Source organism: Saccopteryx leptura, chromosome 1, assembly GCF_036850995.1.
Source record: "Saccopteryx leptura isolate mSacLep1 chromosome 1, mSacLep1_pri_phased_curated, whole genome shotgun sequence".
NCBI lineage: Eukaryota > Metazoa > Chordata > Mammalia > Chiroptera > Emballonuridae > Saccopteryx > Saccopteryx leptura.
In genome coordinates this window covers 375,343,362-375,366,150 of record NC_089503.1, presented here as the reverse complement: position 1 = coordinate 375,366,150, position 22,789 = coordinate 375,343,362, and the positions used below count along the sequence as shown (strand labels likewise).

Below are 22,789 nucleotides of genomic sequence, written 5' to 3'. Positions count from 1 at the left end.
ACTCATGAATGCAAAATTTTAAACCAAAATAGTCAAAGTAATCTGCTATGATACTTTTGTTTTTATTTTATTTTTTTAATGTTTGATTTTAATTTATTATGTTTACATAGATTCAAGTGTCCCACCGAATATCTCTCCCTCTCCCACCCCCTTGTTCCTCTCGACTACTTTTGTTTTTAAAAGTTGAATGTGAGAAGTTGTTAAAGGAAATTTCCGACTTCTGACCCTATCTGTCCACTGTAAACACCTGCAGGACCAACACCGTGGAGCATCCCACCTAACAGGGAAGCACGCGTCAGAGCGAGCGGCCGCGGGGGAGGGCCACAAACCGAGTTGGAGGCTGGGTTCTGGGGCCCCCGTCCCTCCCCTGCAAGGTGCCTATGGGAACATGGCAAAGCTTCTTGCGGACCGAGACTAACTGGTTTTCTCAAGTCTCAGCCAGCTTTAAAACACTAGGACTCTGTCTCAGAATTTAAGATAGCTTAGTGGACACTGAAGCACTTCACTTCTAGGGAGCCACTTAAGGTGTTTAGTTTAGCAACCATGCTTAAATGAGCAATTTTACTGTCTTGTTATCTTAGATCAATAGAAAGCCACCTGATGACATGCAAGCCTGAGGGTTAACATACTTCTCTACTCCGAATGTCACTCAGGAGAAACTAAAATAGATGTACGCATTACACATGGGATTATGTCATCTGGCTGAGGCACAGTTTCCTTCCACTGGCTTTTAGAATTATAGACCTGGTTTTATATCAGCCATCCACAGCACTTCCCATTGACAGCTGGGATTGAGCCTGGGAGCAGGGAGCCATGGCACCACCCCCTGCTTGTAAACAACAAGGACCTGATAAAACAGAGGTCTCACCACCTTCTATACAAGACAACCCATAGGCTGGGTGACTCCTCAGGGTATTTTCTCTGAGAGAAAAAACAAAATCTAACTATAAAAATCTATTTCATTCACAAAATTTCAAAATGCTTTTACATCTAAACTTGCATAAGTAAATTCTAAAAATATTATTTTTAAAAAACAATTACCTAAACCATTTGAATTTCTTGGCTGCAAAATACTCTTCAAATAATTAAATAGCAATTAATTTTCTAATAGGACAATTCACTGGAAGCATTTGCTACACCTTATTTTGAGTACTGATGAGGTTCTTTTTTTTACAGAGGCAGAGATAGGGACAGACAGACAGGAACGGAGAGAGATGAGAAGCATCAATCATCAGTTTCTCCTTGCGACTTCTTAGTTGTTCATTGATTGCTTTCTCACATGTGCCTTGACCGTGGGCCTTCAGCAGACCGAGTAACCCCCTGCTGGAGCCAGCGACCTTGGGTCCAAGCTGGTGAGCTCTTTGCTCAAGCCAGATGAGCCCGCACTCAAGCTGGCAACCTCGGGGTCTCGAACCTGGGTCCTTCCGCACCCAGTCCGACGCTCTATCCACTGCGCCACCACCTGGTCAGGCCTGATGAGGTTCTTAATGTAAGGTTTTTCCTTTACTTTTTGGTATTTTCTTAATTTTCTACCTTATTAATTTTATATTTTCATAATATAGTAAAATGAGAAATTTCTAAAAAATGAGGAAAATGAGGCTGGTAATGATTTATTTTTTAAAAGTTATTACCAACATTGATAAAGTTATCAGTCTCTAAAAACTTTTTAAATTAACTTACACAAATTATGAACTCATAAAAACTGAATTTATAAATTGGAGGCCATGCCGTGTGTTCTTTAGATTTCTTTTGCATAAGCTAGTGCACAAAATCTAGCTAGTATGCAAAAATCTATTGATAACTATGTACAGTCAGTTACTGGGTTTTTAAGGTAATAATGGTGATAAAAAAAACCCATTAACATTCTTCGACCATATTAATCCCCAAAGTAAAAGTGAATATTTATTCTCAGGAACAATAATATTTAAATGGTATTTAAATTTTAATGGTATAAACACCTGCAAAAATATCACATTATTATTCAGCTTTTAGTGTCTTCTGCGATTATAAAGCGAGGTCTGTGTGTGCGCGCGTGCGTGCGCCTGTGGTGGGTGGTGGGAAGAACCTGAGAAGGTATACGTATCTCATACCTTCTAGAAAATGTACTACGCTTACTACTGCTACTTCTACTATGACTCATATAACTTACTGAGACCTGAGCACTTATCAAGTTCATAGTGTTCCTTAAATTCTACCATGAGACACATTCTATTATTACACTGATTTTACAGATGAAGAAATTGAGCCATAGAGAGGTTAGGAAACTTCCTTAAGGCTGCTTAGCTAGGATCTGAACTCTGGCCATTTGGCTATAACATCAAGTCAATCACCACACAATATAACCTCACATGATATCAACTACTATGAGTAAAAGGACAATATCAGATGCCAAGTATCAACATCACTTAGACAGGGGTCTCAAACTCGCGGCCCACGGGCCGCATGCGGCCTGCCCACCAATTTTGTGCGGCCCGCAGATTAATCCACGAAGTTTGATTAGTCTGCGGGCCGCACAAAATTGGTGGGCGGGCCGCACGGCCGCGAGTTTGAGACCCCTGAGTCTTAGGACATTACAGATTGCATAAGTATTCTAAAATAACTCCTACAAATCAGACTCTGAAGTGATTTTCAGAATTACTTAGCAAAAATAAAAGACAAGCAAGAAGTAAAATAAATCTCTCACTCTCTCAATGTCTTTAGCATGTGCATACAGAAGATCAGGCATGTAAGGGCGAGGACAGTTGCAAAAACATATGTTTCAGGAGAAAGAGTTTGGAGCTGGGAGCTGGAAGGCCTGAATTCTCGCCTTGGTTCCACCACTTAATCTAATCAATGACAACCTCAGAAAAACTATTCTACTTAAATCCTCTAGGTAGGATACTTTCTCTGATCTTCTGCATAGGACTGAGAGTAAATGGGAATAAATAAAAGAAAGAACTCACCAATTAAAACCAAAATGCCAGAACAGTACAGGCATACCTCAAAGCTATTGCAGGTTTGGTTCCAGACCACCGCAATAAATGAGCGTCACAAAGAGCCAAATGTAATCTTGCTGGGGGATGGTCTTGCCTTCAATTTGTAAAAAAACATAACATCCTGCGAAGTACAGTACGCTGAAGGGCAATACAATGAGTATGCTTGCACTGTTACAACTGGTTGGGTGGGGAGGGATGGCTTACAAGCGCCTCCACAACACTCACATGAGTGGCAGGCAACTGATGTTTATGCTCCGCCCCCTTTCCTCTCGACTCCAGCAGCTAGGCAGTTTGTATATACCTTTTCCTCTCTTCCAACTGACATGGCTCTAATCATTCGTTTCTTCCATCATTTCAACTAATTCCCAAGAACTCAAAATTCTTTATACAATGAATTGGATTGCTGAAACTGATGATGATGTGATTTTGTACAAAATTATTTCAGAAGTTATATAATAGACACAACTTCTATCTATGATGCCTCACTAAAAGCATTTTATTGGTTTATTGATTGATGTTGGAATTCAGTTTCTGTGTAACCTATTGGTTATTTTACTTCCTCAAATCAATTTCAAATAATTGGCTACATATGAACCAAGTTATACATACTCTAAATTAGATATTGTATTTATATGTACATTGGAGAAGCATTCTAGTTCTGAATTGCAGGTTGCAAAGACAAGATCTCTGAAGTTCCATAAATATAAAGTAGTTGCTCATGGGCATTTTAATTGACAAAGGAAATTCTACATTGGAGGTAAGTTAGCTCAGTTTTTCTATATGAAAATTTAGGTCTTAATCTCTGGTGACTACAGAGTCAACCACATGCCTCCTTCCCTCTTAGGAGCTGCAGCTCGACGCCTAGGTACCGAGTGTCTGCAGCGCCACGCAGAGTGTCATCTCAGGGCCGGGCATCGGGAACTGGGCATTCGGGACCTGACGTCGATGCCCCCGCGTCAGGGGCACCTCCACTCAGATGAAGGAACGTGAAAGCTGAGGCAGGGTGGCCACACTGTCGGCATCAATGGTTTGCAAACCTACCCTACTTTAAAGAGATTTTAACTTAAAAAGGCAGATGTGTACGCACACACACACACACACACACCACAAAACTGTGTCTTTCTGATCAGTGGAACAGGCATATTTAGTCTTGTAGACTGGAAAAATTCTCCTAGCTCTAGGTAATGAAGCAAACCTTTCCAGGTGGGTCCTTTCTGAAGAGTGGCCACCACTGCTGCCTCTCCCTGGTGCAGTTCTCACCATTTGCTGTTGACTTTGCCCATCTGCTCTGTCAGTGGCTAAGTGAACCTTCTAGGTCATGGCTTATTTGTTCTGTTTTCCATGTCTACTTAAATTAAGCATTTTAAAAGTGCATCACTAGTTTTAAAAGCATACTGGGCCTGGCCTGTGGTGGCACAGTGGATCAAACATAGACTTGTAATGCTGAGGTCGCCAGTTTGAAACCCTGGGCTTGCCTGGTCAAGGCACATACGGGAGTTGATGATTCCTGCTCCTCCCCCTGCCTCTCTCTCTCTCTCCACTATCTCCCTCTCTCTCTCACTACTCTCTACATTGAATAAATAAAACCTCTTTAAAAAAAAAGAATACTTAATAAAAAGCATATTGGTTATATATTTATTAGATAAAAATTCACATAAACTATGTATGGTATACTTAGGGTGTGTATACTTGGATAATGTTATACACAGTCTGTTTTAGTGTATTAAAGCAGAAGTGAATTTAAAAAAAGAAACAAATGGTAAATTCTGTTGTTTATCAGTCACAAATCAAACCTTACTTTCCAAAAGTCAAACCAATTTCTTCTCAACAGAAAGGACTTGGAGATAGTTCTAGTAACATGAATAAAGATTTTTTTAAGGAATGGCCACAAGATGAGCATTTAATATTCACACGCACGCATGCACTCACACACACACGCAATTTTGTTAGGCTATTGAAATATAGTCTTTAATTCTCTATTTAAAAACAACAACAACAAACCCTGATTATAAGCTTTCGAACCATTTGAAGATGGGAAAGACTGTCTGCGTTTCAGCCTACTTCAAAGCCAGTCAAGAATCATTTCTTCTTCTTCCAACTCAAAGTCTGTTTAGGAGCAGGACATCTGATAGAAGTGGTATTGCCAATCTAACCAATTTTAAAATATAAAGTGCTTCTAGCAATATTTAGATACATATAATCTGACAGAAAAGTTTTATAAACCAGAGCTTTGAAAAACAGAAAATATAAGCTCCAACAAAAAAGTATAATTTGTAATTGAAAGAAAATAATATTTTGTAGAAAAAAATTGTCCTTCCAAAAAGAGACAAAAATGACTAACTTTTATTTCCCAAGAGAATTATGCCACTTTTATACAACAAAATTATAGTCACCACAAATTGCTCTCAACAATTCCATTGCTTCTTCATTTGACCACTTGAAAATCAAGATTCTTTCAGATTATAAATATAACTTTTTATAACTCTGTTATTACGTACTGTGAATGAGGAAAGGGGGCCAATCTTGTGGCCGTAGCGTCGCATGGCCTCTCTGATGTGGCAGGGCTGGATGGCATCGCTGTGAGCCTCGACACCACAGGCCGCAGTGCTCTGCGACAGAAAAACACAGAAATTGTTACTAAATCAAAAACACACAACAGAACTACAGTGTATAAAATATGAAAATAAACTTTCATAAAAATGGATGGTCTTTTCCCTTCAGATGCACATCACGGCTGTCATATACAACATCTAAAAAAAATTCCATTAACAAATCAAAGATGACCTGTACATGACCCCTGCCTAGCAAACCTACACTACAGCAGTTTTTACACTACAGCATTTCACCTGGGCTGGCATCAAAGTGCAGGTGAATGGAGCCACTTGCGCGCTCACCAAGTGTCAGTGGGCTTGCTCAAAGAACCATAGGAAGCTATTTAGAAAAAAATTCAAACATTTATTATTATGAATGTTTCTTTATTGTTGGGCTTAATTCTGAAATAAATGGAAGAGCATCAATTTAAAAAAATATATAAAATTGCTATATATTTATTTGTAATACAGGGTACTGTCATAAAAATCACTTTAATGTGGTACTAATTTCTAGGTGTTCTCAGGGCAAAAAAATAATAAAAACATTCCATTTTAACCTGCTTCATCTGTAAAAGGCTGATTGTAAAGTACAAAAAGACACAAGAGAGAGAAATATTATTTGTAATGAGGGTATGGATACCAACTCAAGAAATGGCCATGATTAAAACCATGTTTTAAAAGCACAGTAGGGGCTTTGTAGTGTCACGGTTCAGTTGAAGGCTCTAGCGTCCAACTACCTGGGTCCATATCCTATCAGTTACCAGCTATCTCTGCACTTCAGTTTCCTCATCTATAAAACTGGGATGTAATTCTAATTGTTTTATAGTGCAGTGGACGTCAGATGTCAGATCATCAACATTAAAGAATCAAGAGGAAGAAATAGTAGCTTGTATATTATTGCAACTATAGTCTAGAAATCATTCAGAGTCACTTAATAAAGATTGTTTTTCTGATTATTATTAGAATTACTACTTACATAATTCCTTATAGGGGTATAATTAATACAACCTCTATGGATAGCAATTTGGCAAAATCTTACCAAAATGAAAAAGTACAACCATTTTTGACCTAGTATATAATTTCACATATAAGAATTTATCCTACAGATATATTATACAGGTACAAAGTAATACACATAAGGATATTCACTGGATTGACCAACTAAATTTTCCACAGTTAGAAAACACTGAAATAAATTATAATACATCTATTCAGTGAAACAGAAACCGCCAAAAAAGAATGAGGCAGTTGCATATACACTCCTACTGAGCTCCATACATGTCCTCTCTTTAAGATATAATGTGGGAGATAATGCAAGGTATGCAAGCTATACAGTTGGGTGGCACTGTTAGCACTTGTTAAAAAACAAAACCAACCGACCAAAAGGCTGACTATTATATGCTCAGTGAAGCACAGAGTACAAGGTACACCAACATTCAGTAACAGAGCTGAACGCTTGGAGGGTAAATGATGACTGGAGGAGCGGTTAAGAGAGACATTTCTCACTGTGCATCCTTCTGTCCTAAAATGCACTTTCAGTACCCTGTGCACGCTTTTCCTATGACAAACCAGTAGAATAATTTAAAAATGTCTACAAAACGAGAGCATCCAATTATCCAAGCTGAACCTAAATAAGATTTAACATCTTTGTCATTTTCTCTCACTCTTTTAGATTTAAAATTTAAAACAAAATAAATCTTGGTTGTTTTTACTATTTTAATAGAGTTGAAATAAGCCAAATAGGAATTTACTTTAGGGTATCTTTCTCAAATTCATTCCAACAATACCCTAAATAACATATCTGCTATGCCCACAATAACACAGATCGAGTTATAGAATAACACAGGTTAAACCCTCACTTTGGCACTGGGCTGAAAGTGCACAGGGTTTTTATTGAGTGCTTTCTTGATTCTTATTCCAAACACGTCGTGTTTCCGTTGAAATATATTAGAATAAATGCAATTATCAGATGTCTAAGTAAAGACACTTCTGAGTCCATTCAGCTCCAAAATATGAGTATGACTAATACACAGTGGGGTAAACACAGGTTTGCAGTGGTAATCCAAATGAACAATACAATTAATAAATAATAATACAAGAATAAACTCGCACATCATGTACTCACAACTGTAAACCTACTTTTGCTCACCCCTGTACATTAAATATCATGGAATTAAAGACTATAATTAAAAGATACAGATATGATGAAAGGAAATGGATAGAAAAACATATATAAACAGCATGTGAAAGCTACAATGGCTGTATTAACTGGATAAAATACAGTTCAGGATGAACAGAGAGATTTTATAAACATAAGCAAGTGGAGAGATATGCCATGCTCACGGATTATAATACTTGGTATTGCTAAGACATTAATATCCCCAAACTGATAAAAGCATTCAATCTAATCCCTTTCAGAATTCCACTAGGCTTCTCTTTTCCCTTTCTCTCGCATTCTTTTTGATAGAAACTAACAAGTAGATTTTAAATTTACATACATGCAAAGTACACAGCAAATCCATATTAATCCTGAGAAATAAAGTTTGAGAACATATACTACCTGACTTTAAGACTTAGCATAAAGTTACAGTACTCAAGAAAGATACTGACAAAAGGACTGACAAGTCAATAAAACCAAATTAAAATTCCAGAAATAAATCAACATAGACAGATGGTCATCTGATTGTTGACAATGCTACCAAAGCAATTCAATGGGAGAAAAGAATCTTCAACAAATGCAATAAACTAGATATCCATAAACTTGGCCTTCATTCACACAATACACAAAAATTCCTCTGAGTTGATCAACAGAACTAAGTATAAAAGTTAAGCTATAAGGCCTCCAGAAGAAAACACAGAAGAACATCATCATGACTTGGGAGTAGCCAGAGATTTCTTAGATAGGACACAGACTGCAATAAACATAAAAGAAAAAAGTGGATAAATCAGATTTCATCAGAAGTTCAAAACTTCTGCTCATCAAAATACAGCATTAAGCCATAGACTGAGGGAAAATATGTGAAAAACATGTATTTGACACAGGATTGTCTTACAGAATACATAAAGGACTCCCACAGTTGCTAATAAAAGACAACATCCTCAAAAATACTGTGTAAAGGATCTGAAGATATTCTTCCCTGGGGAAGATATATGAATAGCCAATTTGCACATGGTAAAAACACTCATCATCATTAGTCACCAGGGAAATGCAAACTCAAGGTATAATGAATTACTATTAAAATCCGTTAGAATGGTTAAGAATAAAAACAATGACAACAGCAAATGTTGATGAGCGCACGGAGCACCTGGAACTCTCATATACTGCTAGTGGAGGTAAACATGATAGAACCACTTTGGAAAAAGTCTTGCTATTTCTTTAAAAACCAAACACATATCTACTCTGTGAGCCAGTAATTCCTTTCTTAGCTATTTACCCATAAGAAAAAATATTTTTCCACAAATACTAGTACAGTGCTGCTCTTGAAAGGTTTATTCATAATATCTCAAAAACTGGAAACAGCTTTAGGTGTCCACCAAAATGGGAATGAATAAATGGATATATTCATACATGGGAGTACTACTCAGCAATAAAAATACATTACACTTCTACTGAAAAACATAAATTTCAAAAAAATATCTTCAGTAAAAAGAAATTTCACACAGAAGTGTATACATGCTATATTCCTTTAATATGATGTTATAAACTAATCTATGAAAAAATCAGAACAGTAGTTCCCTTTTTGAGGAAGGTGGCAAAAATTGGCTGAGAGGAGGCATGAGAAAACTTTCTGAACTGAGAGGGTTTTAGAATACAAGTTCATATATTTGTCAAAATTCAAGTGGTATTCTTAAGAACTAAGTGGCTCATTGTGGACAGAATGTGGCAAAAGTAGGTTAACAGTTTTCCATATGGAAAATAACACAATAGTAAATAATAATACAAGAATAAACTCTGTGCTTAACATACTCACAACTGAACACTTATTTTGGCCCCACTCCATAGTTATTGAAATGGTTGATGATAGGTCAACTACTTTGATCTTTGTTTTCTGTTTGTTCTTCTATTTTTGTGTTTGTTTTCCTTTTCCTGTCTTCTTTTTAGTTGTGTGCTTTATTTTATTTATTTATTTATTTATTTATTTATTTATTTATTTTCATTTTTCTGAAGCTGGAAACAGGGAGAGACAGTCAGACAGACTCCCGCATGCGCCCGACCGGGATCCACCCGGCACGCCCACCATGGGGCGACGCTCTGCCCACCAGGGGGCGATGCTCTGCCCATCCTGGGCGTCGCCATGTTGCGACCGGGCGACCAGAGCCACACTAGCGCCTGGGGCAGAGGCCACAGAGCCATCCCCAGCTCCTGGGCCATCTTTGCTCCAATGGAGCCTTGGCTGCGGGAGGGGAAGAGAGAGACAGAGAGGAAAGCGCGGCGGAGGGGTGGAGAAGCAAATGAGCGCTTCTCTTATGTGCCCTGGCCAGGAATTGAACCCGGGTCCTCCGCACGCCAGGCCGACGCTCTACCGCTGAGCCAACCGGCCAGGGCTAGTTGTGTGCTTTATTTTAGAAATAAATTTTAATTTATTTACTTGTGCCTTAGTGGTAGCTCTTTGCATCATTTTCTTCCAAGTGGTTATGCTAAGGATCATAACACACATCCTTACATTTTCAGTGTACTTGGTATTGTTATTGTGCTGCTTTATTCATATAAAATATAAGGCTATTATATCTTACAGGTCCATTTACTTCACTCTTACTCTTTATGCCAGGGGTCCCCAAACTGCGGCCCCCTGAGGCCATTTATCCGGCCCCCACCGCACTTCTGGAGGGGCACCTCTTTCATTGGTGGTCAGTGAGAGGAGCATAGTTCCCATTGAAATACTGGTCAGTTTGTTGATTTAAATTTACTTGTTCTTTATTTTAAATATTGTATTTGTTCCCGTTTTGTTTTTTTACTTTAAAATAAAATATGTGCAGTGTGCATAGGGATTTGTTCATAGTTTTTTTATAGTTCGGCCCTCCAGTGGTCTGAGGGACAGTGAACTGGCCCCCTGTGTAAAAAGTTTGGGGACCCCTGCTTTATGCTATAATTGTCAAACAACTTACATCCACATATGTAATAAGCCATCATACTATTTTTGCCTTAAATATTCAAACAAATTTCAGTGAAACTAAGAGAAAAAATGGACTCTAACATCTACCATTTCCACTGTTTTTCATTTCTTTTTGATTATCAAATTTTCTTCTCATATTTTTCCTTTTTGTTCTGCTAGACTTTATTTAGCATGTGTAATAGTGCAGGTTGGCTTGTGATGGTTTCTCTTAGTTTTCAAATTTCTGAAAATATCTTTTCTTCTTTATTTCTGGAAGATGTTTCACTGGATATAGAATTCTGGATTGGCAGTTTTATTTTCAGTATTTTAATTGTATCATTCCACTGTTTCCTGGCATTTATTATGTCTAATAATATATCTGTAGATTTTGTACTATTGTTTCTGTGTATGTAACATGCTATTTTTCTAAGATGCTTTCAGGATTTTATCTTTATGTTTGGTTTTTAGCAGTCTGAACATGATACATGCATGGTTTGCTTTTGTGTTTATCCTGCTTAGAGTTCACTGAACTGCTTGAATATTGGTTTATGTCTGTAACAATTTAAGGGAGTTTTCAGCATTCATTTCTTCAGATTTTTTTCTGCCTCATTCTTTCTCTTCTCCACTTTTGAGACTCCAAGTGCATACTTGTTTCTTTGATATTTTTCTACAGATACCTGAGGCTCAGTTTCATTTCCAGTTCTTTCTCTCTGGTCTTCAGGTAGAATAAATCCTATTGATCTTCTTTATGTTCCTGACTCTTTCTTCTGTCATCCCCAATCTACTGTTAAATCTATCAAGTACAGTGGTACCTTGAGATACGAACAGACCAACATACGGATTTTTTTTTTTAAAGATACGAGCTGCGACTTGGTCCGTATTTTTGTTTGAAATTCAAGCAAAATTCCGAGATACGAGTTGTGATTCGGGAAACTGCTGCTAGTTGGCACATTGGTGCACGGGTCCAGTATTGGCGTTTGATATATGAATACCACTGTAATGTTATATTTCTGATAGTTTTTATATTTTTTCATTTGAGTTCTTTTTACAGTTTCTGTTTATCTACCATTACTTTGTTATTTATCACAAGTTTATTTTCTTTTCTGTCCTTGAGTGAAGTTATAATAGCTGCTTTAAAATTCTTGTATAATAAGTTAAATATATGGATTATTTTAGTCTCTAGTGAGTATAAGTCACACTTTCTTAGGTTGAATAATTTTATTTTATTTATTTATTTATTTTTTTTCATTTTTCTGAAGCTGGAAACGGGGATAGACAGTCAGACAGACTCCCGCATGCGCCCGACCGGGATCCACCCGGCACGCCCACCAGGGGCGGTGCTCTGCCCCCCAGGGGGCGATGCTCTGCCCATCCTGGGCGTCGCCATATTGCGACCAGAGCCACTCTAGCGCCTGAGGCAGAGGCCACAGAGCCATGCCCAGCGCCCGGGCCATCTTTGCTCCAATGGAGCCTTGGCTGCGGGAGGGGAAGAGAGAGACAGAGAGGAAAGCGCGGCGGAGGGGTGGAGAAGCAAATGGGCGCTTCTCCTATGTGCCCTGGCCGGGAATCGAACCCGGGTCCTCCGCACGCTAGGCCGACGCTCTACCGCTGAGCCAACCGGCCAGGGCTAGGTTGAATAATTTTAAATTATATTCTAGACATTGTGAGCAATAAAGTGTCGAGATTTCAGATTCTGTTATATTCCTATGAAGAGAGTTCTTGTTTGTAGGGTTGTGCATATATGTGTGCTAAGCGGGCAATGTGCTTTCCTAGACTTATCTAAACTTCAAACTCCTCTTCAGTGGCAGCAGATAAGACTCTCTCTTTACTTCATTCAGCTTTAGCAGGTTTTCTTAGATTTGGTATCACAAAAGACTTGTTTAGGGATTAAAGATTTGGGTAGTTTATATACTGATTCTTGGTTCTCTCCTTTTTGAGATTTCCTTCCTCAAATTATAGGTGTTCAAGCCTATAAGTTTGTGTACCCCCTATACTGAATGGAGCCTGCTAAAACAGTAAAAACAGGAAAGTCAACTCATTGCCATTCCATTCTTACACACACTCCTTCTAGTTACCACCGAGTTGATCAATCTGTATTGCTTTCAGGTACTTGTTTCTTTATAATTTGTCCAAAATTTATAATTTCATCTACAAGTAGGTTGGTACAATCAGAACCATTTGCCATTGCAAGTAGTGAAACCATGTCAAAATATAACTTCATAAATGATAGTAAGAAAATCTAAATTTCAGCCTCATCTGGTTTCCACTTTGATTTACAAAATGATATAGCTCACTGCTTATTATTAAGTGAAAATCTGAAGTACAGTGAACTTCTATATTATAAAGTAGTTTTAAAGAATTTCACCAATAGTGCTCTCTTACTCATTCAGTAACTAAAGTTATGGTAACAAATATTACCTAAAAAACTTCTTCAGTGGACTTGCTTTACAAAGTATGTAAGAAAAAGTTTGTAAATAACCTGGTAATTACTTTTATGTAAAATAATTCTTTATAAGTTTGGATATTCTTGAAAATTTTTTTTCTTAAATATTTAAAGATTTCTTTCCTACTCTTGTTGAAAGCTATTAAATTAGAGATATTCTACAGCAGTGGTTTCCTGAATAAAGTATTAGCCCAGTGCATGTCTAAATTTCTCTAAGTTCAAAAGTACTGGCACCAAAATTAATAATGTCTCACTGTAAAAGTATTCTTTATATCTCTATTCACCCATATCTTTCTACATTTAACATGTTTGCTATATTTTTATTTTTAGGCACTGGAAACTTCAGCTATGGTAATAACATGGTACAACTCATTCTACATAAAATAATAGAGCCTCTATTACACAATCTTTGTATGCTAGAGGCCATGAGATCTGCTGTATAGCCGTGTTCTAATTTTATCATCGTAACCAGGAGCATGTCCCTTATTGTCACTCTCTCATCTATAAAAACGGGGGAGAGTTGGGAAATTTAGAACTGATGATATTTTGTGTTCTTTCCAGATTTAATAATGTATCAACCCTTAAATTCAGTAATTCTCTTTTGTCTTCTTCTTAAATCCCTTTCTACTGTTAACTTCTTTAAAGAAAAGCTTTTCCTAGTTATATAGAGCTACAATCTTAACAATTAACATTGTAATTAAACTTTGAACTGAAAAGAAATTAACTACATTATATACGCTTGGCCAAAGCATGGCCCACTTTCATCTGAAAAGAAATCTTCTCTAAGTACAAAGATCTGGGAGAGCTAGATAGAAAACGATGAAGAGAAAGACACTTGCCTGGCCAGATTATATATCAGTTTTTGTGGTCAGTGGGAGACAGAATTATTAGTAATAGTAGTACCAACCTTTCATTTGCTCCTGAGATTGTGTTTCTCCTTTGTAAGACTTAAGGTCTCAAGTGTAACAAAAGATCTGGTCCACCATATAGATGGGGAAAGAATCAGAGGCAACTATCTGAGATTCCAGGTCCTCTTAAACTTTGGATTACCGTGGCAACGGGAAGGCTGAACACGGGACAGCACACTTCTACCTTGCCAAAAACTTTGAAGTTGGAAAGAAAAGAGTCAGGACAGGTACAGGCATTTGTAAGAGATCCAGGGGCAACAGAAATTTCTATATAACTTCTTGTATCACAGAGGAGAGTTCAAACTGCAAGAACTGTAATTCAGTACAAGCCAGCAGGGACAAGCAGAGGGACAATACTCAAATCCAGGAAATACGTAGAACTTTAGCTTCTATACTCAGTATCAGTTTTTGGATGAAGAGACAGAAATAAAAATAAAATAGAGGAATACAACAATGGAGTAAGAATGCAGCCAAGAGCAAGAGGAACTGACTTACCAAGAACTTCACCAAGTAGCTTGTACTTAAGGAAACAGTTTAGTTCCCACAGAGATTTTGGCAACTGTAGACAATAGGACTCAGTATTTTGTTAAATATGTGGGTTTCAGTTTTGCAAATGTAAAGAATATCCTAAAATGTGGGCACAATCAGAATAGGAAACATGAATTTTTCTAACCTAATAGTCTTCCCATGTGTTTATAGCAGGTGCAAGATTTTAAAAACAATATTAGATAACAGATATATAAATGTGATGCTAGTTCTTCTGAGACAATTTGAATAATATTGCAACAATGTAACAGTGACTGCAAACTTGAAATTCTAAACTTGGTTGAATTTTAAATTTGAACAGACTGTAAGCACCTTGCTGAGGACCTGAAGGTGACAGAGGCGGGTTTAACAGCAGGTGCGCCGGGCGCGCGCCCTGGGCCCCGACTTCTGAAGGGCCCCGCAAAACCCCAACTTTACACTTTTTCTAATAACACCAAGTTTGGTTTTGTATGCGCAATTTTAACATGAATAGTACATAATATTTTTTATTTATTTAAAAATATGGTGAACATGTATTTTTATTTTCCATTTCTCTCTTTTTTTCAAGGGGCCCAATATTTTCTTCTGCACCCTGGGCCTCCACTGACCTTAATCTGCCTCTGGTGACAGAAATGTGAAGATATTAGTTGAGATGGAAATAATATTGGGAATACAACAATGTATACTTAAAGGTTCCCTTCCAAAAAACCCAGTGAGAAAATCAACAGGAGTGTGGACGTGAACATGGTAACTGCATGCTAATGTTTGCAGTTGCTTCAGTAGACAAATCTGAAATTGGCCAAAACGGAAAATCTAAAGAAATTTTTCACAAAGTCAATCAAGTCTTTTTATGTTTATTTCAGTGAACTTCATCTTTCTGGCACAGAGAATAGGATGCAGCTGGGCCCACGTCCTTGTCTTCATACCACACAAACAGCAGTCGCAGGGAGCTCCTCACCTACACTTCCTACCTCCGTTTCCTCAAACCCTGTTTGATTGCTATGCGAAGGTTCTGACAGATTTGGACCAAATGTTCTATACCAAAGCCACAATTATTTGGGAAAGTAGAGGAACAGCCGAATCTCCAGTGGCCATGGAGAAATAAATTCATTTGCAGAAAGAAAGGAGAGATAATAGAGGAACACAGGAACGCACAGGAGGGACTTCCCACCCCACTTCCGGTGCAGGATATTGACCTCCTTGATGTATCTCTCTTCATTTCCCCTTGAGTTTCCACTGGAAAACTTACTTGAGATTCCAAATATAGTTCAAATATTTACATTCATTTCTACAAATGGGTAGGATGCAACTTACTTCATAAGCATTACTTCATAACCTAGCAGGTTAATAAGTCTATATATAAAATTTACCTTTAAAGCAAAGAGCCATACACAAATTATACAGAATGGAGCACTTAGGCATGAAGGGCACTGATGTCTCTGCCCTGTTCTCTGCCACGTTCAAAAACACTGAACTGTTGGATAAAGAAACAATATGATGCATAGATACAGTGAATGTAAATATATCGTTAACACAATAAATATAGTAAAATGTTAACTGTAAAATCTAGATGGTAGATATATGGTGTTTATTCTACAAGTCTCTTAACTTTTGTATGTTTGAAAATTGTAAAATAAAATATTAAAATATTCAATAGTTTGCTTTACCCAGCAGAGAGCTGTAAAAATTTGAGTAGAAGTCATTAAGTATAAACTGGGTGCTTCTAAAAAAAATCTGAATTATGAGAAAAAAAGAGCACATTTTTCCTATCTCTGAAACTCAAAAAAGCTTTCTTCACGCTGAAAAAAAATCTATATCACTGACCTTTTTTCTCTTCCTTTGCTTGGTTTTAGCGGAGTCTTGTCCAGCATTTCCGTTCCCTAGGGGTCCTGCGGTGGTTTTTCCTGCGTGCTGTGACCCCGATGGTGGCATTGCTGGTGTAGGAGGAGGTGTGTTCTCGGGAGAGTCTGGGTAGGACTTCATGCTAAGCCCCTGCCCAAAGACATGTGACTTTGAAACCAAGTGACCAAGACTTCTACGAAAAGTTCATTTTGTTTAGTATCTCACGAATTTGATACTATTTGAAGCTTACAAATATAGAAACACAATTTATTATTATCTAGTTCATAGAAATGATGCCCCCATCTTGCCCCTAAAGGTCTAAATATGTTAATTTTTAATTTGTCTAATCACTTAGATATGAATCAGGAGTCCTCAGATACAGCTTCCAAAATTTCTGTAGATCCCATAGACATTACTACTTGGAAGGATTATTAGCATTTCAAACTTACATGTTTCAAAAAGAACCTCTAAACTTTCCCTCCCAAACTAGGTGCCATCCAGACATTTTTGAATCACTGGTGATCAGCCTTCTCCCAGGAACGCAAGCTCAGCGTCGTAGGGTCACCATGGATGACTCGAGCTCCTCGCACATTGAGTCCCTTCCTTCCTTCAGAAAATCCTTCATATCTGCATGGTTTCGTTGGCTATGACTGTAAATCTAGTCTCTCTTCCATGTGGAAGCACTTCAAATACTTGAAGATTGTTATATTCCACAGCCTTTTCTACAGTCAAACATCTCCGGTTACTTCAACCACTGCTACGTGTTTTTAGGTTCCTCCCTCCCTGTTCACCCTCCTCTAGACATGCTCCACTGCGCCAACGTCCAGCCTGTAAGATAGTGCCTAAACCCTGAAACAGAACAAAGAAAGTGTCCTTCCTGGAACATCCCATTATTGGCTCTAAGAAATTTACAGGCAAATAAAAGTCTCTGTCTTTTTCACATATGGTATTAATAATTTATGTCATCCTATCAACCATACTAACCATACTATCTACTGGCTTACACTTCTCTATAATTAAAAAAATTATGCTAAACTTTGTAAAATGTTTTGCTGAAATACAGATATTGGTTTCAAGAGTATTTGTTTGATCTGCTTGCCTAGAAACATTACCCAACAGGAAGGATAAAGCTAATCTGACATGAGTTGTTTTTAGGAAAAACAAGATCGTTCCTGAAGATCGTTGTTTCCTGTGCATAATCCATATGTTAGAAAAATAACCTAGAAAATTCACTTGAATTAATATTAAACTTGCTAATTTAATGTGAGAAAGCCAAGCTTAACTAGCTCAGTTCTTTACACAGTTAATACTTAAGAAAAGAGAATGCATCTTGTGTTACCTCTGTGCCTTAAATTTCCAATTCCAATCCACTGCACACAGCGTCTCCCCTGCATCTTCTTAAGAAAACTCTTTTGAACTCATGACCTTTTAGCCAAGAAACCTTCAGCCCTTCCTTAATGACTAAGTGTCTACGGCCTTAATTTTCTAATCTGACTTTCTACTACCCCGTTCAATGAATCCTTCACTTGACTGTTTTAATCACAGTTTCTTTTCCTTGTACAATCGCACCGATGCTGCCTCTGAGGCCCAGACTATCCCCCCTCTTTCACTGCCTCATCAAAGTCCTCTCTCTCCTTCAACACCCAGCTTCCTCTTTGAAGTCTTCTGTGATTGTAATCAGGAAGTGCGTTTACCTTCGCGCACTGTCCGCACCCCTCATTTGGAAATCAGTATATGGTATCTTGAACCGTCTGTTTGCATGCTCATTTACTTCCCTGTTTGTTTTACCTCCCTGAGTAGAGATCCTATCAGTCTCCCGAGTTCTGGGGTGTCCCTCTGCACCCCAGTCGGGACAGTCCTTAAAGCAGGCCCTTGAGGCTGGCTGCTGCTGTGTAATGGTGAGGAGTAAGACTCCTACTTTGGGGTGGCCATTCTCTTTGTGTTTGGCGAGGCAGTGACGGACCTCACTAACCCAGTCCCCATGAACGTTCAGTTTGACTACCATGGGCATAGGAGGAGGGGTGTTTGGCAGGCCAGGGAAAGCTTGAGGCTTGCACTAACATATTCGGTCAGGATGCTTTCTGACACTCCTGCTCCCGCCTCCCAGAGCGCCCGAAAACTCAGCACACATCGGCCATTTTTCTTAACTGCTCGGTAAGCAGCTGTGGTCGCTGAGCAGTTGCCCAGGGCGGCTTGGCCACCCTGGAGAACCAAGAAAAGGGGGAATGAAGAGTTTTCCTAGCCATGCAAGCAATCCCTTGAATGTTAAGAGAAAACTAGGCTTGTTATGCTCACTGTACATTTCTTCAATTAGAAATGTTACAACAAACTTGTCTGATGTCAATGAAAAGCATACTTATACACATATTCATAAAGTGAACATGTAGCAAAGACATTTTAAAGGGTGTTCTTTGACATCATAATTTGGGTTTGTAACATAAACAAATAATGTTTAATCAACTGGGTAATCTTTGGGGACTTTTAAAGTATGCTGACTGATAATGATGTATGACCTTTTCCAAGTAAAATGGATTTCTAATAGGCATAAACATTTTAATTCCTACTTGGATTCTAAGTCAATCTGATCCTTTAAGGGGCATAAAAAGAGGTCAAAATTTTAGCTTGAAATAACATGCTATGTAGGCATATATCTTTATAGATTTACTGAGCATCCTAGGGCAGAGTTATTTAAACTTGGAGTCCATAGGGATCACAGATCACTTAGATCCATAGATTGGTTTCAGAGGGTCTTTGAACACCCTGAAATTTTATGCAGTATATTTATGGGAAAAGGGCAAATAGTTTTGATCAAATTATCAAAGGGGCTTATCCATTTTTATTTTTTAAAATTTTTTATTTATTTATTTTTTATTTATTCATTTTAGAGAGGAGAGGGAGAGAGAGAGAGAGGAGAGACAGAGAGAGAGAAGGGAGGGAGGAGCTGGAAGCATCAACTCCCATATGTGCCTTGACCAGGCAAGCCCAGGGTTTTGAACCGGCGACCTCAGCATTTCCAGGTTGACGTTTTATCCACTGCGCCACCACAGGTCAGGCAACTTATCCATTTTTAGGTTATACATTTCACCCAACTTTATCTACAGTTCATGTCACAATTATACATGTAGATGTTAACCTAGTCTCCATATTGCCTTCTCTGTGGTTATATCCTGAATTCTATGGAACTGTTTATGTTAGGAAAAAAGGTCAAATATTAGAAAATTCATTCAATAAATGATATTACGTTTCTGGTTTTTAGGAACATACAGTTTAAAGGGAATATTTCTTATATTTAAATTGTTGGCAAGAAGATTCTAGTCTTTGTAGGGTTCCCAGAGGTGGGGACTTCAGCAGCGTAAATTGGATTAGAAGCAGTGTGAATTTTCCAACGACAGGGCCAATCTATACACAAAGGATAAACGGAGCCATGCTTCTTTAAATCACATCTACAGATGGATCCATAAGAATGTAAAATTATCATTAACTATCAGAAATCATTATGATCTGAATAATAAATGTCTCATTTTTGAGGCACAAATAAATAAATAACTTCTATCACTGTTATCCAATTTTCAAAACAAGTTGTTCATCTCCCACGGAAATGAGAAGTGCCCTGTGATATTCCTCTTTCATTGAAGGGCCTAGGAAACTAACGAAGATGAGAAAAAGTTAAAAAAAAAAAATAACTGTTAAGTGGATTGTTAGGGCCAGGCACATAGTAGGTTCTCAATATCTGTTTGAATGCTAACTGTACGAAGACTCTTTGACTAAAGGCCATACATTCCTACATCATCTTTTCTGAAGAACCAGGAACATCAATACTGTTCATGAGAAAAAGACGCTCAGACCTGTCGGGCAGATGTTTTGATACTCACCTCGGCAGAGCCGTGATACTGCAGGAAGGCTGCCGAGATGGCGTGGCTGAACGGGTCTCCAGGCTTGGTCACCATGTCCTGCCTCACAAGAAGAGCCAGATCCACCAACTAGGAGATCAGAGCAATGAAAATCAAGTCACATAGCTGGAAATAATCATCTATGTCACTGACGTGGCAAAACTAAAACAATCCACTCCAAATTAATGATAACGCTGTCTGCCGAAGGATCTGCACTGTGGACATGAGCGTATGCTTTCACTGACTGGCAAACAGACTGACCCATGAATAGAAATAACACATCCTCACCTCCCAGAGGGGTAGTTCTCAAACTTTATTTCATAACCACTAAAGAATCACTTTAAAATGCAGATTTCTGGGCTCCAAGCCCTGGTATTCGAATTCAGTGGGCCTGCTCTGGAATGTAATCTAGGAATTTACATTTTAAACCAGAACCAAGGAGAGGCGATGACTGTGCTCTGAGAATTGAACTCTGAGAAACTGTTGGAGGGCACGGGTTCTAGACTCCGTTCTCTGCATCCATTCAAGTAGATTGAACATATCTAGAAAAGTAGCAGTTGAAGATCAAAAATAGTCTCTAAAGAAAGCAGATGTGTACTTAGAATTCAATGTTGAGAAAAAGTACATAGGGTTTCATTTCTGGTTAGAAAAATTGCAATGAACAATCTGCTGGGTGAGAACTGAGGATGCAAAGAAACATAACTGAACTGAATCTTTGAAAACGGTGAGGCTGGCATAGGAGAAAACTCACGGCTGTTCTGATTCCTGGTAGAACAGCAGGTGGAACAGACTTGTTACGGGCAGGGGTAAGGAGACAGCAGCCATGTATAGGCTGCTATGACATTAGAATTCTTACCTGTGCCACAGTTTCATAGGCTAAATATGCTAAAATCTCCATAGCGATAACATTGGGTTTTATCTCCATACTGCTGCAGTCCAACCAGTCCCGGAATTTGGAGGCTTTTTTGGCTGGCCATGAAAAGAAACAGGTGTAGAAAAGTTAGTAATTTTTGAAGGGTTTTAATATTGCAAATTACTATCACAAAAAGAAAAATATGTCTCCTGAAAATTGCATTTGAAAGATAATGTGTACAAAATGAAGTGTTTTTGAAGCTTTATTAGTCTAGATATTCTAGCCCCAAGAAATCTCTTAAGCATTTGGGCCCTTTATGTTGTACCCATGCTACATAACATAGCAAACTAAGCCACTTAATGACTAGCACTTTCCCCACTGTGTCAGAAGAAGTTTTAAGTTAACCCAGACCAGAACTTATGTGAACAATAGTCAAAGGGTTACTTGCTTGCTGTAACTTTAATTTATTCTTTTTTTGGGGGGGGGGGGGGAAGATACCCTGCAAGAAAAAAAAAATCTGTGATAAAAAAAGGAAAGTACAGAAATTATAATACCTTTCAAAATGTGTCTCTATTAGAATAGGCTTAAAGTCACAAATTTAGAACCGACACCTGGCCTAACCTAATCCTGTGGTTACATTTTCCTGGTTACAAAGATGTTCACATTCTTAAAGCTGACTCTCAAAACCATTCAGATGAACTCCAACCTGCCTTTAGATACTGCACACAATAGGGGATATTTCAAAATAAATATGAAGCGATAAAAAAGGCAGCATTTGATTTTTTTTATTAAACAAGAACATCAGAAAAGCAAATGACAAGTCAAAGAAAGTTGTTTGATTATGCAAATGAGATGCAAAACCAACTTTTATTTCATTGGTGAAAATGAGCTATACAAAAGGCTGAATGTACTGAAGTCTCCGCATGGTCCCTAATCCCCTAATTTTTGTGAGCAGTGTATTATTCCCTATTAAAATGTCACCTGGCCTTGAGTGTAATCATCTTTGCGTTCACCCCTGTTCTCTTCCCTCCACAGGACACCCTCCCATCACTCTTCATTCATAAAGATCCTGCCCATAGAGGCCAAAGGTATACCTCCTCACTCTAGGCATTTTCTGAACACTTGTTTCATCAGATAACCATTCATGTCTGCTTACATAATGTCTCAAACCATACTGTAAGTTCTCTGTGGACAAACACCATGCATCATGTCTCTCTCCATATCTAACGATACAAGTAGATAGGGAAGCTTCCATTAAATATCTCTAAACTGCCACATTGCTAGGCAGAGTTTAACTAGGCATAGGGCCTTCATTAGATATTACTAATTCAAATAGCAAACTTGAGGGAAAAGATTGATAGTGAAGATTTTATCATGTCTATAACATAATCATCTAAAAAAAACACAAACCCACTGATTATTCTTTTGATTAATCTGGTCCCACAGGTCTATAAAACACTTAACAGTAACTCAAAGCATGATGTTTTGATCCTCATAGATACAGTATTCATGGATTCCACATACAGAAGAGTTTTCTTTTAAATAAATCACAGAAGACCTTAAGTCGTGCTATCGAAGCACATATCCAAAGTTGTCAACTGTGGCAGAATTATGATAATCCCCCTTAAAGCTATCTCCCTAAAGTAACCAATCTTCCAAATACTCTCTG

General features: G+C 38.1%; 1 protein-coding gene across 8 annotated transcripts in view; it reads right to left on the bottom strand.

Moving 5' to 3' along the window:
* Nucleotides 1–22,789, bottom strand: part of SUPT3H (SPT3 homolog, SAGA and STAGA complex component) — a 437,116-nt gene that overhangs the window by 74,009 nt on the left and 340,318 nt on the right. For all 8 annotated transcript variants that reach the window (XM_066359299.1, XM_066359295.1, XM_066359293.1 and 5 more), the window contains 4 exons: nucleotides 21,124–21,236; nucleotides 20,250–20,357; nucleotides 16,360–16,527; nucleotides 5,474–5,584 (listed from right to left, as the gene is read on the bottom strand). In XM_066359299.1, coding sequence (XP_066215396.1) covers nucleotides 5,474–5,584; nucleotides 16,360–16,527; nucleotides 20,250–20,357; nucleotides 21,124–21,236 — 500 coding nt within the window. The remainder of the gene's footprint in view (nucleotides 1–5,473; nucleotides 5,585–16,359; nucleotides 16,528–20,249; nucleotides 20,358–21,123; nucleotides 21,237–22,789) is intronic.